Genomic DNA, 14,817 nt, shown 5'->3' on the forward strand with positions numbered 1-14,817 from the left:
AAAGAAATAGGAGAGAGAGAGAAATAGAGAGAGAGAAAGAGAGGGGGAGAGAGAGAGGGGGAAAAAGAGAGGGGGAGAAAGAGAAGAGGGGGAGTGAGAGAGGAAGAGAGGGGGAGAGAGAGTGTACAATGAAAACGTCCTGTGAGCAGAATCCAAACATATTCATCCTGTACACTTCTGCCCCCTACCTCATTCCCAATAAACTCCACCTTTCCCTTAACAATGGACGCTCGCCACCCCTACCAAGATGGACGCTCGGCACCCCCCCAAGATGGACGCTCGGAGCCCCGTCAAGATGGACGCCCCCTCGCGAGACATACCGAGAGTCCCGTCATGTCATGACGTCAGCACAGTTAGCTTAGCATGTTAGCTTAGCATGTTAGCCTAGCATATTAGCTTCGTTAGCTTCAACCTAGCGCGCGCTTACTACGTCACATCCGGCGACCGCTTTAGCCGTTTAGCGCGGCTAAGTAGCATTAGCTTAGCTGCTCCCATGATCCCATAAAAACGTTCCCAACGACCCGTTCCGCCGCGCGGGCCGTCCCCTCGCAACGTTAATACAATACCACATACCCCACAACAGAATCCTATTTCCCTCAAAACGCCAGTGTAGTGATCTAATTAGAAATATAAAAACATAATAGTAAAATACTAGTTTGACCCCTCCGTCGTCATTTCCGGCGAGCTTAGAACGACTTCCGGGTCGGGTTCTAGATAATCCCGATCACCTTAAACATTACATAACTGGATCTATCCGCCACGAATATGAAAACTTTTAAGTGCCCTACATATCGCCGTAATCTCAAGACACTATCGATCGACCTTATACATTTGAATTACGTCTACTTTTCCCTCCGTTTGCTCCGGTGCCTCAGAGGCTAACACAACAGCTAACGTTGATACGTACGAGCTTTGACGAGAACGCGCTCCCCCTCCACGCATAGTTGAGTGGCGCAGTGGATATAGCGTGTGTACCCGATACAATATTAAAAACCGTTCTCAGTCATATTATAAGTGCCACTTTACAGATTTAATCTATATACTCCACACATGTTAAACCTAACCATAACGCTTTCACTCATACACAAACATCATACACTAGTAATTAGACATTGTTCCTAAATACTTCCATACCTATTAATGCTCCGACCACGGGCAGCGCCTCGTTCACTTATGCTAAAATTTCTACTTTAGAAAATACTACGCATATCCGTGCTTAACTCTCTTACTGTAAGGAATACTACAGCACTAGTGTGGTTAAAAATCCTGCTCACAGGACCCATAATCACACAGCTTTGAGCCGCTACCCCTTGGTCAGAACATTTCATTTAATACTTAATTACAGTCACACTTTTAGCAACCCCCCCCGTTGGTTCGAATTGAACACCCGTACACTCCATAACACTCACCTTTAGCGACTTCCAGTCACTTGAAGACGGATCGATTGATCAGTTGTTGTTGTCGTTCGAGGTGAAGAAAGAGGAAGAAAAAAATTCTCCTTTGTTCTCGTTCAAAAACGGACGTTTCTATTCAAGGGTCACAGCACCAAAATGAAGTGGATTCTCAGGCTGTTTTGGTTCTGCTCTGCTTCAGAACCTGTTGGTTAGTACTCTCGGCGTTGTGTCTCAATACTTTAAAGCTGGGAATCACTTCTCTTCAAACTGACTGAGCAGGCCGAAAGGCAGATGGAATTAAGGAGGAAAGATAGTTTAACAGTTGTTTAATAAGAGTTTAAGAGTGTATACAAATTACAATAAAGAATGCTATAGTTGTGATCAAAAACACTATGCCGTAATTGAACACAACCAGGCTAATATAACAGTAAAGAGAATGCTAGTTGATAGTTTGTTGAAAGTCTTTGTTCTCTGCTGATAACAAAGAGGATTCTGTTTTTCCCTCCAAAAAGTTCCTTTGTCCTTTGCCCGCCTTGCTTGTGGATGGTGGAGATGGTGAGAGAGATCTTGTCCTTGTGGTGTTGGTTGGTTCCAGAGTGTTCTTCTGGTTGTTTCCTTCTGAGTCAGTCCTCTCTCCACCATTCCACCCCATTCTTATAGCCCAGGCCGAGTGTCTTTGAGTTGATGACATCATCACATTAATTCCACCAATCACAGGACTGCTTAAGCTGGCATTTGAAAATAGGGGTTTGGCTTATAGGCCAAACGCTCACATTACTAACAGAGAATACAATAAGAAGAATTTCCCTATAAAATTACTTAAACATTACCTGACTTGTTAATACTTTGATGAATCAAAGTTTATATTGATTACCTAAACACAGATATATTTCTTTATTACTAAGTCTGTTTGACTTTCAGAACATATATCTAACAAATCTAATCTTTCTGTTAGCTTAATAGAATACATTTCAATACCATATAACAAGCTTAACAGATTGCAGAATGTGTAACTTACTTATTCAAATTACTATTTTATACCAGGAAATAGTTAGTTTGGAGATCTCCTGTGTGTGTGTGTGTGTGTGTGTGAATGTGTATTTGTGAATGTGTGAATATGTGTGAGTGTGTGTGTGTGTGTCTCTGTGTGTGTCTCTGTGTGTGTCTCTGTGTGTGTGAGTGTGTGTGTGAATGTGTGTGTGTGTGTGGCTATGTGTGTGTGAGTGTGTGTGTGTGTGTGTGGATGTGTATGTGTGTGTGAGTGTGTGACTATGTGTGTGTGAGTGTGTGTGTGTGGATGTGTATTCGAAAATGTGTGTGTGTGTGGATCTCTGTGTGTCTGTCTGTGTCCCCAAGCCGTAAGCAGCTGATAACACTTCTTTGATGTAACAGTTGTTTCACTGTGTGTGTGTCAGGATACTCCAGCGAGACATGACCTTTTGTCTTTGTTTGATCTTTACAGAGCCCATTGTCCCCGGCCATAGCAGATGACACTTGGGTTGCGGTCATAGATGTAATCTTTTGACCACTCAGTTCACGTGTAAATCGACCTGTGTGGCCTACAATGGCAATCACGTCTATGTAACCACAAACACATTCATATTTCTTATTGTTTTGAGGCCTAAATATTTCCACACATTCTGTTTGATGAGTCTATGTTTGGGAATTTACTACAGGTGGCAAACATGAAGGCAATTTCAACCAATCAGAACTTGAATGTGCCTGCAAAGCAAATGTCAACAAGGCGGCCACCATCTTTTGCCTAGTTACCCAATGCAGCAATTCTTTTTCAGCAAAGCCTAATAAAAGTGCAATAAACAAAACGGATACATTCACTGTGTGTTCTGCCTGTCATTTGTTGATGAAACAAAACTAACATCAACACAAGTGACCACCAAGAGCGGATAGTTTAGTCTAAAAAAAGATCGGTAGCATTGTTAGCTGCATGCTAACGTCAATGGAGTATGCCATTATAACAATATAGCATTGTGGCTAGAAGCTAACGTTAGCTCACGCTACTTAGCCAGCACCAAACTGATGATATCGCGAGCTATCAGTAGTTAGATAACATTAGAGACAACGCTGTGTGTATTAAACAAAGGTGAATAGATGACTGGGCCATTTTGTTTAATGCTTGTTAAGTTGAAAGAGGAGCTCTGAGCTAACAGGGTCTGAATCCTGATAGCTCACGTTAGCCAGCTGCTCATGCAATCGGTAATGCTAGCAGAATGAATGGATGTAAACTTTATTTAACATATTGCATATGGGTACAATACAATACGGCTCAATACAAACAATTGTTAAGGGAATGCAGACTGTTGTAGCTTGGACTGGGGTCCTTATAACAATAACTTGACAACACATGGTAGCTGAAGCTATTTGGGACACGGAGCTATGTCCCAAACACAAACACACACACACACACTGTTGTCACCGGAAGGGCACGCAGATGGTATCTACTGCGCATGGGCGTTTTCGCAACAACGGCTCCGTGCAGACTACACGCTGTTGTCGGCGCGTTTTTAGCGTATCTCCAAAACGCAAACACAATTTAGCGTTTCAGCCGTATCCACAAAAAAACGCCAAAAAACGCATTTCTGTGTAATAGGGACATGAAACGTATTCAAAAACGTATAAAAAAAACGCCACAAATACACTAGTCTAACCATGGCCTGAATCTGCCCTTCTCAGAGTATCCAACGATCTCCTGATGTCTGCTGACTCTGGTGAATGCTCTGTTCTGGTCCTGTTAGACCTGAGCGCAGCGTTTGATACGGTCAACCACAGCATCCTTTTGGACAGGCTCAGGGAGTGGGTGGGCATCTCTGGGAGTGCTCTAAGCTGGTTTGCCTCTTACTTAAGGGAGAGAACTTTCTCGGTGGCTGTGGGTCCTTTTAAATCTGACCCCACCCCCCTCTCAGGGATCGGTGCTAGGACCATTCCTTTTTGCCATTTACATGCTTCCCCTAGGCCTCCTCATCAATAAATTCACCGGCATTAAATACCACTGCTACGCAGACAACATACAACTACTCTGCTCTTTTAAGCCCGACAATTTGGAGAAACTCAGCCTTCTCCAGGAGTGCCTGCTCGGCATTGAGAGCTGGATGGGGAGTAACTGGGGGGGTCGGGGGTCAGGGACTACAGCCCCCTCAGCATCGACGGGGCACCGGTTGAGAGAGTGAACAGTTTTAAGTACCTCGGAGTCCACATATCCGAGGACTTGACATGGACCACACACATTGACAGTGTTGTGAAGAAGGCACGGCAACGCCTCTACTTCCTCAGGCGCCTAAGGAAGTTCCAAGTCAGTCAGAAGATCCTTAAGAACTTCTACTCATGTACAATAGAGAGCATCCTGGCAATATCACCTCCTGGTTTGGGAATAGCACCGCACAAGACCGTAGCAGACTACAGAGAGTGGCCCGTTCAGCCGAACGCACAATTGGAGGGGGGCTTCCCACTCTCCAGGACATTTACAACAAGCGGTGCATGGGTAAGGCTAAGATAATTATCAAAGACTCCAGCCACCCAAACAACTGCCTCTTTGAACTGCTGTGGTCAGGCAAGCGATACTGGAGTCTCATGGCAAGCACAGAGAGACTCAGAAGAAGCTTCTATCCCCAGGCCATCAGGATGCTCAACGAACAATAACACTATGTAACAACCATCAAATGCACTCACAGCACACACATCCACACACACACACTCACTTTAAACAAACAACTCACTGCAGCACCCACTTTACCCACTTTAGAACACCTAAACACACTTTATATTTATTGGTAAAGAATTTGCACTACAACCCATACCTCATTACACCTTACTGTAAATTGTACCTAAATTGTACCTCATTCCATTTCTGCTTTGCACTGTATAGTATATTGTATATTATTATATTGTATAATATATTGTATGGTAACTCAGTTACTTCTACTCTGCATTGAACATTGTATATATGTACATACTGAACACTTGTGTCTACGTACTTGACTTCTATTTTATACTTGCTATACTTATTTTATACTTATCTATTTTTGTCTAGCACAGTCTCTGGAGCGTAACAGAAAGAAGCATTTTGTATAAAAGTATTCTGTACTTCTGTATGACAACTAATAAAGAAACTTGAAACTTGAAACTTCCTCCAGTTAAATGCAAAAAAACAGAGGTGCTGATCGTAGCAGCTGAAAAGACTGCAGCTAGAGTGGCCACTCACTTGGGGTCCCTTAAAGACAACATACGTCCCCACCTGAGAAACCTGGGTGTTGTCTTCGACCAGGCCATGAACCTAGACAAACATGTCAAAACACTCACACGCACCTGCTTCTTTTACCTCAGAAACATTGCAAAACTACGCACCATCATATCTCACTCTGAACTAGAACTGTCTGTGCATGCTTTTATTTCCTCTAGGCTTGACTACTGCAACTCACTTTTCACCTGTCTCACCAAATCATCCACAGACAAACTACAAAGTTGGGTTTTGTTTTACTTGTTACTTGCCTGTCTGCCTGTCATCATTAAAACAGCCAGTGTTGGGTTTTACCTGTTACTTGCCTGTCTGCCTGTCATCATTAAAACAGCCAGTGTTGGGTTTTACTTGTTACTTGCCTGTCTGCCTGTCATCATTAAAACAGCCAGTGTTGGGTTTTACTTGTTACCTGCCTGTCTGCCTGTCATCATTAAAACAGCCAGTGTTGGGTTTTACTTGTTACTTGCCTGTCTGCCTGTCATCATTAAAACAGCCAGTGTTGGGTTTTACTTGTTACTTGCCTGTCTGCCTGTCATCATTAAAACAGCCAGTGTTGGGTTTTACTTGTTACTTGCCTGTCTGCCTGTCATCATTAAAACAGCCAGTGTTGGGTTTTACTTGTTGGTTGTTGAGTGGTAGCTGTATTTTAAGTGTCATAAATAGAACAAGATACTTACGGTACTAATCCTGTGCTGGAAAAACAGTTTTCTGTGAGGCTGTATGTTATGACGTCTGTTCAAGTTCATACATAGGCCTCATTCTCAGTGAGAGGCAACTGCTTGCAGCTTTCGGCTAATGAGTGAGGCAAACAAAAGGAGATTACTTGCTCCCAGAGATGGATACAGAAGGGAACTTTGCACTCTATGATAATATTGGCTACGTTATAAGTCATCATAACCAATCAATCAATCTGTATTAACTTGTCAATTAATGGCCTGAAATGACTCAAATAGTTGTTTGGGAATTAGCTAGATACAGGGCATATGATATACTTATTTGCTAGCCACTACATAATGCATATAGCATAATGGTGTCACAAACACCATCATTTCAGTAGCAAGTACAAAGTTGGTGCTGTGACTCTAATCGTAGGGTCAAACTTAACACACACACACACCTGTTTGATTCTTCTTGGTGTCAAAGTGTTGAGTTAATAGCAGCCATCAGTGTGCACGCTTTACAGAGAGTCTCTAATAAGGCCAGGACATATAAACACAAGTCTTCTTTTATATTCCTACATTGTCTCTCAAATCACTTTCCTCTGGCCTATGTCTCAGATGCTTATCCGGCAACTGAGGAACACCTTGGCAACCCTATCCACTGTTGCCAATGAGGCCAAAGAGCAAACACTGGTCAAGATTGATCACTTTGCAATGTCAGTCCAGCTGTTGATAGCAGAATGAAAGCAACATGAAGCGTTTGGCTTCAAACCGATAATCAGCTATTGATTTTTCTGGAAAAGGGACATGAAAGGGATGGAGGATGGGGGGAAATGAATATCTCTACAGCTGGTGTTGCTGGAATCACTTGGTTGCACATGTTTTGAGCTGAACTACCACAGAACATCTTGCTCTCAGAGACCAGCAGACGGTTGTCTTTTTGCTTTAGGGACCCGGCAAGCATTAGTACCTTCAGGACCTGCCTCTCTCAGAACCAATACTAGAAAAGAGCAAGTCTACAGTATTTCTATAGCAGATAACTAGCCCACTAAGCCCAGGGACCACTCAGCAACATCCCAGGACCGGCACCGGTCCCCAGACCTGAGTTTGAGAAACACTGCACTGTAAGACATAGGCATATTTTGGTCTTACCACATATGGTGTATGCTAGTGTTAACAACATAGAGCCATATAATTAACAGCCCTTACACCTCCTCACTTACACCTAATACTTCATTACTGTGAAGCATTCTTATTCCTCTCTCTCTTTTGTATCGTGGCTTAGCAATAGAGTAATATATTCTGAACGGCAAAGTCAACAAATGTGTCGTGTGCTCTGAAAATCTAGAGTATGTCATTGTCAAGCGGTCTATTATTACTTTGAATGGCATACAATTGTGATGATCAATGGCGGCATAATTAGCTATCAGATTATTAGCTTGTTGGACTTGGACATGTTAATGATGAAATGATGATGAAGGAGGGTTAGGAGGGTCATTTGAGGGAGGATGAAATCTCACTTCTCTTGTTAACAGAAATTATTTAAATAAAATAATTTTATTAATTAGAGGTGTACATTATTTTTGAATAGAATATTCCAACATCCCAATTTATTGATTTTGAACAAACACAGGAAAGAGGGTTTTATTGGGCTCTACCATGGCTGGTTTACCATCAATGGTTTTGAATTATATAAGGCCAGGGACACACAGGACGCCGGAGCACAGTGAAGCGTCAATTCTCGAGCGAGCAGGAGCCTGGCTGTTCTGCTCCGATCCCATATAGAGGCACTCGCTGTTTGCAGAGAAAACAGACCAGACACCAAAACTATCTGAAGATCACGATTCGGCCACAACGTGACTGGTATGAATGGTCAAATCGGTTAACATGGCCGCCGAAAAGGAAACGTCTGCTCTTCCCAGCGCTTCGGCGTCTGGTGTGTCTCTGTGGTAACCAGCCATGGTACAGCCTGATGGAACCCTATCTCCACTGTTCCATTTGTACACATTCAATAAACTGGGAGGGTGGGATTTTATTCTAAAATGAAGGAAAGGCATTTAATACTTTCTGTTAACAAGAGGTAATCCATTCCCTTTCATCCTCCTGGAGACATTGGCAAACACAACAGTGAGACTATTTAAAGGAACACGCCAACATTATGGGAAATGTGCTTACTGTCTTCTCCAGAGTCAGACTAGAAGATAGATACCAATTTCCCCTCTGTGCGTTCAGTAGAAAGCTATCTGGCTGCAAGCTATAGCTCTGCCTTTTCAACTCCAATTCATACTTGGAATTAGTTGTGCTAGCCTAGCTTAGCACAACTTAATGGAAGCGGATACAGACTGGCTAGCCTAGCTTTTGGCCAAAAACACCTCTCCCAGAGTTTTAAGTTAAGCTAGTGGTCCATATCTGTTTCCATTCATTTGTGCTTAGCTAGGCTAGTTCAAATTCGAATCAATTGAATGACAGCTCAATTAAAGGATGGATTTGTCCTTTTAAGAAGACTACCTTTTTGATCACTCAAGACATCTTTCAGGACATCCAATGGCTTTTGTACAGAAGCTACAAAACTAAACCAAGAAATAAAAGCCAACTGTAAAACTGTAAAAACTAAACCAGAAATAATCAACTATTGATTAGCCTATCAGACCCAAAGGTTTGTATAAGTTTAGTACCGTTTTGGGTGGTTTAACCTAGTTTGCTAGTTAGTCAAGTAGTCAAGCTTTCTAACCACTTAGTGGTAGTTTATTTGATTGATTTGGTAGTTATTGACAAAACGTTTTAGTTATTGAATGGAAAGATTAAATGGCACTTGAGCTGAAAGAGAGCCGTCAATCAAGTGTTATCTGACCACACCCCCACAATCCTGAGAAATGGTCTGGGCAGCCAGATGAGCTGTTTTTGAGCTGTGTTTTATAATAGTTATAACTTTCTGGGAAATTCCTAAATGAAGCTACATTTTGACAGGAAGAAAGGGTCTTGACCTTTCACCTCAATGTATCTGAAATAACTATGGGCTCAATGGAACTGCATTAGTCTATTACTTACAGTCATTCCCACTAGTTGTGAAGAAGGCACGACAACGCCTCTACTTCCTCAGGCGCCTAAGGAAGTTCCAAGTCAGTCAGAAGATCCTTAAGAACTTCTACTCATGTACAATAGAGAGCATCCTGACTGGCAACATCACCTCCTGGTTTGGGAATAGCACTGCACAAGACCGAAGCAGACGCACAATTGGAGGGGGGCTCCCCACCCTCCAGAACATTTACAACAAGCGGTGCAGGGGTAAGGCTAAGAGAATCATCAAGGACTCCAGCCACCCGAACAACTGCCTCTTTGAACTGCTGCGGTCAGGCAAGCGATACCGGAGTCTCAAGGCGAGCACAGAAAGACTCCGAAGAAGCTTCTATCCCCAGGCCATCAGGCTGCTCAACGAACAATAAACACTATACAACAACCATCAAATGCACACAGCACACACATCCACACGCACACACTCACTTAAAAAAAAAATAAAAAACACACTGCAGCACCCACTCTCCACACTTTAGATCACCTAAACACACTTTATATTTATTGATAAAAGATTTGCACTACAACTCGTACACCTTACTGTAAATTGTACCTAAATTGTACCTCATCCCATTTCTGCTTTGCACTATATAGTATTGTATATTAGTACACTGCATAGTATATTGTATATTATATGGTAACTCAGTTACTTCTATTCTGCATCGAACATTGTACATATGTCTATACTGAACACTGTGACCTCATTTTTTACTTCTAATTTACATGCTATACTATTTTATTTCATACTTATCTTGTCTAGCACAGTCTCTGGAGCGTAACAGTAAGAAGCATTTTGTATAAAAGTATTCTGTACTTCTGTATGACAACTATTAAAGAAACTTGAAACTTGAAACTAAGTTGTGCCCATTAAAGCAAAACCGGCATGCAGTGATGTCCTTTCGCCATCGACTAAAGACGTACTTCTTCAACCACTATCTGAAAAATATAAATAATAATAATAATAATAATAATAATAATAATAATAATAATAATAATAATAATAATAATAATAATAATAATAATAATAATAATAATAATAATAATAATAATAATAATAATAATAATAATAATAATAACAACAACTCTAACCCTAACTAACCTTACTGTCATGCACTTGTCCTATAGACTAACCTACACTGTAGCACTCAACACTTTGATGAACATTGTTACACAGCTGATAGAGTTGTGCCCTTCCTGATGACTTGTCGTACAGAACTTGTAAGTCGCTTTGGATAAAAGCATCAGCTAAATGACTAAATGTAAATGTAAATGTGATGTGACTTGTTCATGATGACTACATGATTTGTTCATGATGACTACATAAGCGTGCCGTGACTACATTATTTGTGTGTCTCTTTTTCTGCACATTGTGGTCCGTAAACAGTAATGGATTTGCATGAAGTGGGTATAACTGTAAAACTGAAACTCTTGTGAATCAAATGAGCCTAATTCACGTCAAAGTGGCTCTTTGAATGTGGTGATACTTTTTTTTTTTTTTTTTTTTTTTACTTGACCCCACTGTATAAAATGAACTAGTCTGACGTCTAGGATAATCTCAGCCTTATGAAACAACCAGAAATTAGACCTAAGCCTTTCAGAGGATGTATGACTGGCCTACATGAGTTGTGGGGAAAGTCCTTTGGTGGTATTTTTGACCATTTGTGGTCAAAAGTGGTTCCATATTGAACCAAAGCTGTGTAACCAATTGTATCAACCCAAGAAATTGTCTGGCAACTTATTACACATAATTGAGAATGTGGTCATAACAGGTAAATGACATCCAGTGACCCAGCTGTCTGGCGGTGTATGGCACTTGTATGTGTCCCCTACTGTTGACCTGATGGCACTGTGGTCAAAGGTAAAAATGTAGCCTACAACTTGTCAAGACATAACTTGTGCACCATAAGTCAAATTGATCATGTGACTTTGTATACATATAGCTATCCTTATTCTACAACTTTGCCTCTAGTTAACTGCATAAAGATCATGCCTATAGTGCTGGTGTTGAAGCACATATACAGGCAGAAAGTAACAAAAAGAATGTGGGGTTTCCTGTAGGTCACAGCTTATCATGAATTACATGGTTGTTAATATGAATTCTAACCATGTTCTGTTATTTGTGGCTAAACATCATATATTGTGAGACAATTGTGACTGTAGGCGACTTGTTATGAGATATCTGGACTGGCAATATCCACCCCTACCCTGAGATTGGAAAACAGAACTGCTGGGCCCAAGAATAATGAAGTCACTGCCAATACCTGGAAGGGCCCTTTGACAGCATGCTGTAATGCTTGTCCCAGCTGTACAGGAGAGCAGATCCCTCAAAGATGGACCATAAATAAGTTGGTTATAATATCAAGCCAATTTTGTGACCCCATCTGCTTAATTAACCCCCATCCCCCACCTAAACATGGGGGATGAATTGAAAATGGGGGACCCTGATGGAAACAAGACGAAAGTCTTTCTCAGGTCTGCATCCTCTTAACAATTGTATGTATTGAGCTGTACTGTACTGTACCCATTCTGCAATCTGTTAATAAACTTTTCAATCAATCAATCAACCAATCAATCAATCAATCAATCAATCAATCAATCAAACACACGCACGCACGCGCACACACACACACACACACACACTGAGGCCAGTCCCAGCTGCAAAAGCAACGGTGCTTACCTATAAGTGATCCCATCAGGATGATAACTTGGATGATGGTGGTGAAGTCCCTGTAGACTTGCTCGTGAATGAAGCGCTGCTGGTTCTCCGAGCGAGTCACCTGGATGGATGGACCGTTGTCCCACTGAATGGTCGGGCTTGAGGCGTTTTGGAAATCAAGCACGGTGTTGGTCGGCGACGGAGTGAAATTAGCAGCACCATCGCCAGCAGTCGCAGCCCAGCTCCTAATATCCATGTTCATACAACTCCTCTCGAGCGTTAGATGTTTATTTATTTGTCTACATCTTTAAGAAACCTGCCAGGACAGTGGCGCGTTGATATGGCACGACATCTTTCAACTGCGCTCCTCGGAGTCTACCTGCAGGCGCTCTGCCCATCATGGTGTATATGCATACCTTTCCAAAAAGAAAAGAGAATTGTTTATGACCAAAAAGAAATGTCCAATCTGAAGGATACATTTGATTGAAGATGTAACATAAGACAATAGAAAAAGACACATAGACTATTCAAAATGCAACAACGAGATCAAGAAAGCAGTACATTGATGGATTTGGAAGAAAAACGGTGTAAACATATAACGATTTCAATGCAAACAGTAGACTGTTTTTTAGCCTACCTTTGTGGATTTTCCTATCCAGGCTACAAGGAATTCATTCACAACCATTCGAATCCGCGCGCAGTGGACTTGGAACAGGCTACTACTATAGTATAGCATGCGACGATAGATATGTGGCTGTGAAGTGTCTGTTCCAAGAATAAGGATCGCAGTATGAGTGTAGTATGTTCATCTCTCACCGTTGAATGCAATATTCTGGCGCATAGGCTACTGTTACGGTTGCCTGCCAGTCGGAGTGTCAGTCGATTTGACTGGACTCGATGGTGCGGGTTGCATGGTATACTACATGCATATTACACAAGTGCACGAGTTGCAGATGCGAGCCCCTCCTTTTTTAAACACGAGCATGTAATTCTTCAGATTCCAGAATATTATGAATGACGCGCACTGGTCTATACGGGAAACGTAGCCAAATTAGGCTTTTTAACTTGTAACAATACCCAACAGCCTATTTAATTTGATCGATGTTCAGCTCTAATAACCGCTGTATACTTCCATGTCTTGAATCTGAAGACTGTATTGTTATCCCTCCAAAACGTGTACTCTCACAGGCAGGTGAGACATTCCCCTTGGGTGAGTTGAATTCTCCCCTGAAAAATACCAACACGGGACAGCAGGTTCCTCGGTGACACACCAACCAGTTACTATGCAGTTTTATTAAATAGCCTACACATCTAATTCATTTTATCAATTATAATCATATATATGTCTCTGGGGTAGTGGAGATATGACTCAGATGCACAGGCAGCAGAATGCATTTCATCCAGTCCTTCCGTTTTGGACTATTCTTTTTCTTCAGTCATTTGTTGCCACGTCTTTGATAACACAATCTATAGCCTAGCTACAATTCTGCATATATTGTATACACTCAGTGCACAAAACATTAGGAACATATCATATTGGGTTACTCCCTTTCCACAATCCATTTCTCAAAACTCTTTATTCAAGTGGATTTAGTAGATAAAAACAGTAAGGGATTGTCATTTTCACCCATCAGCGTATTTCATGAAAACTATAAATATCCAGCGTTAAAGAATCCTTTACATCCAGTTGGGACCCAGGGTTAGTTGCAGGCCTGGTTCTGGTGGGTTCCCACATGACAACACTAGTAATGTTTGTGATGCTTTTCAATGAGCCTGAGTCCCACTATGAAACAAAACCAACACATATATTTGTGCCCATGGGTGACTAGAGGCAAAGGTGTTGATTCTGCGTGGTTCCCAGTGACTATGTACAAACACCGAGATGTCACACCATGTTACCTGTTACCTGTTATTGCACAATGTTTTTTGTATTGGATTCTATGTTGTACCACTGTATTGCACATCGTTGCGGGCAAGACCACCCGCATTTCATTGTATACTCGTATGCCGTGACAGCTCTCAGTTTATGAGCCTAGAAAGGGTTCCTATTCACAGAATGGCTTTCTGTCTACAGCCTGCCGGCTGTGGAACTCTCTGCCCAGGGCCATCCAAAACTCCCCCACTATTGCTGTCTTCAAGAGGGGTGTGAAGCGACATCTGCAACAATAGGTTGCAGAGGGTGCTTGGCCACCACTCTTGAAGAACAGGAACATGACATGCTGTAATGAGGCTCTTAGAAAATTGTGTTGTCTATTTTATCTACTTGTTGTATCTATTTTATCTTAACTCTTTCTTTGTGATTTATTGTATTTTTCTTGGGACCATGTTGGAAACAAGTCGACAGACTTTCACATGTTATCCTTGTACCCCTTGTTTTTATACTATTGTATAAATTGTATGTACTAAATAAAAATCAAATCAAATCAAATCAAATAAAACTCTTGACTTGACTTGACTTGACTATACGCATCCTAGATGTTGACTCTGCATGGTTCCCAGTGGCCTACGCATCCTAGATGATGACTCTGTGTGGTTCCCAGTGGCCTACGCATCCTAGATGATGACTCTGTGTGGTTCCCAGTGGACTACACATCCCGGACGATGACTCTGCATGGTTCCCAGTGGCCTACACATACTAGATGTTGACTCTGCGTGGTTCCCAGTGGACTACGCATCCTAGATGTTGACTCTGCGTGGTTCCCAGTGGACTAGGCATCCCGGACGATGACTCTGCATAGTTCCCAGTGGACTACACATCCCGGACTGATGAATACATTTCTTTCC

The 14,817-nt window shown here is 41.9% G+C and overlaps 1 protein-coding gene across 1 annotated transcript in view; it reads right to left on the bottom strand.

The window, feature by feature from the left end:
• Window positions 1-12,289, bottom strand: part of gpr176 (G protein-coupled receptor 176) — a gene marked incomplete at both ends in the record, with an annotated part of 33,423 nt that extends 21,134 nt beyond the window's left edge. The window contains one exon of the mRNA XM_084314892.1: window positions 12,055-12,289. Within this exon, the coding sequence (XP_084171018.1) occupies window positions 12,055-12,289 (235 nt within the window). The remainder of the gene's footprint in view (window positions 1-12,054) is intronic.
• Between the last annotated feature and the right edge of the window lie 2,528 nt (window positions 12,290-14,817).

This window comes from Notolepis coatsorum, assembly GCF_963971535.1.
Source record: "Notolepis coatsorum genome assembly, chromosome: 5".
NCBI classification, from domain to species: Eukaryota; Metazoa; Chordata; class Actinopteri; order Aulopiformes; family Paralepididae; genus Notolepis; species Notolepis coatsorum.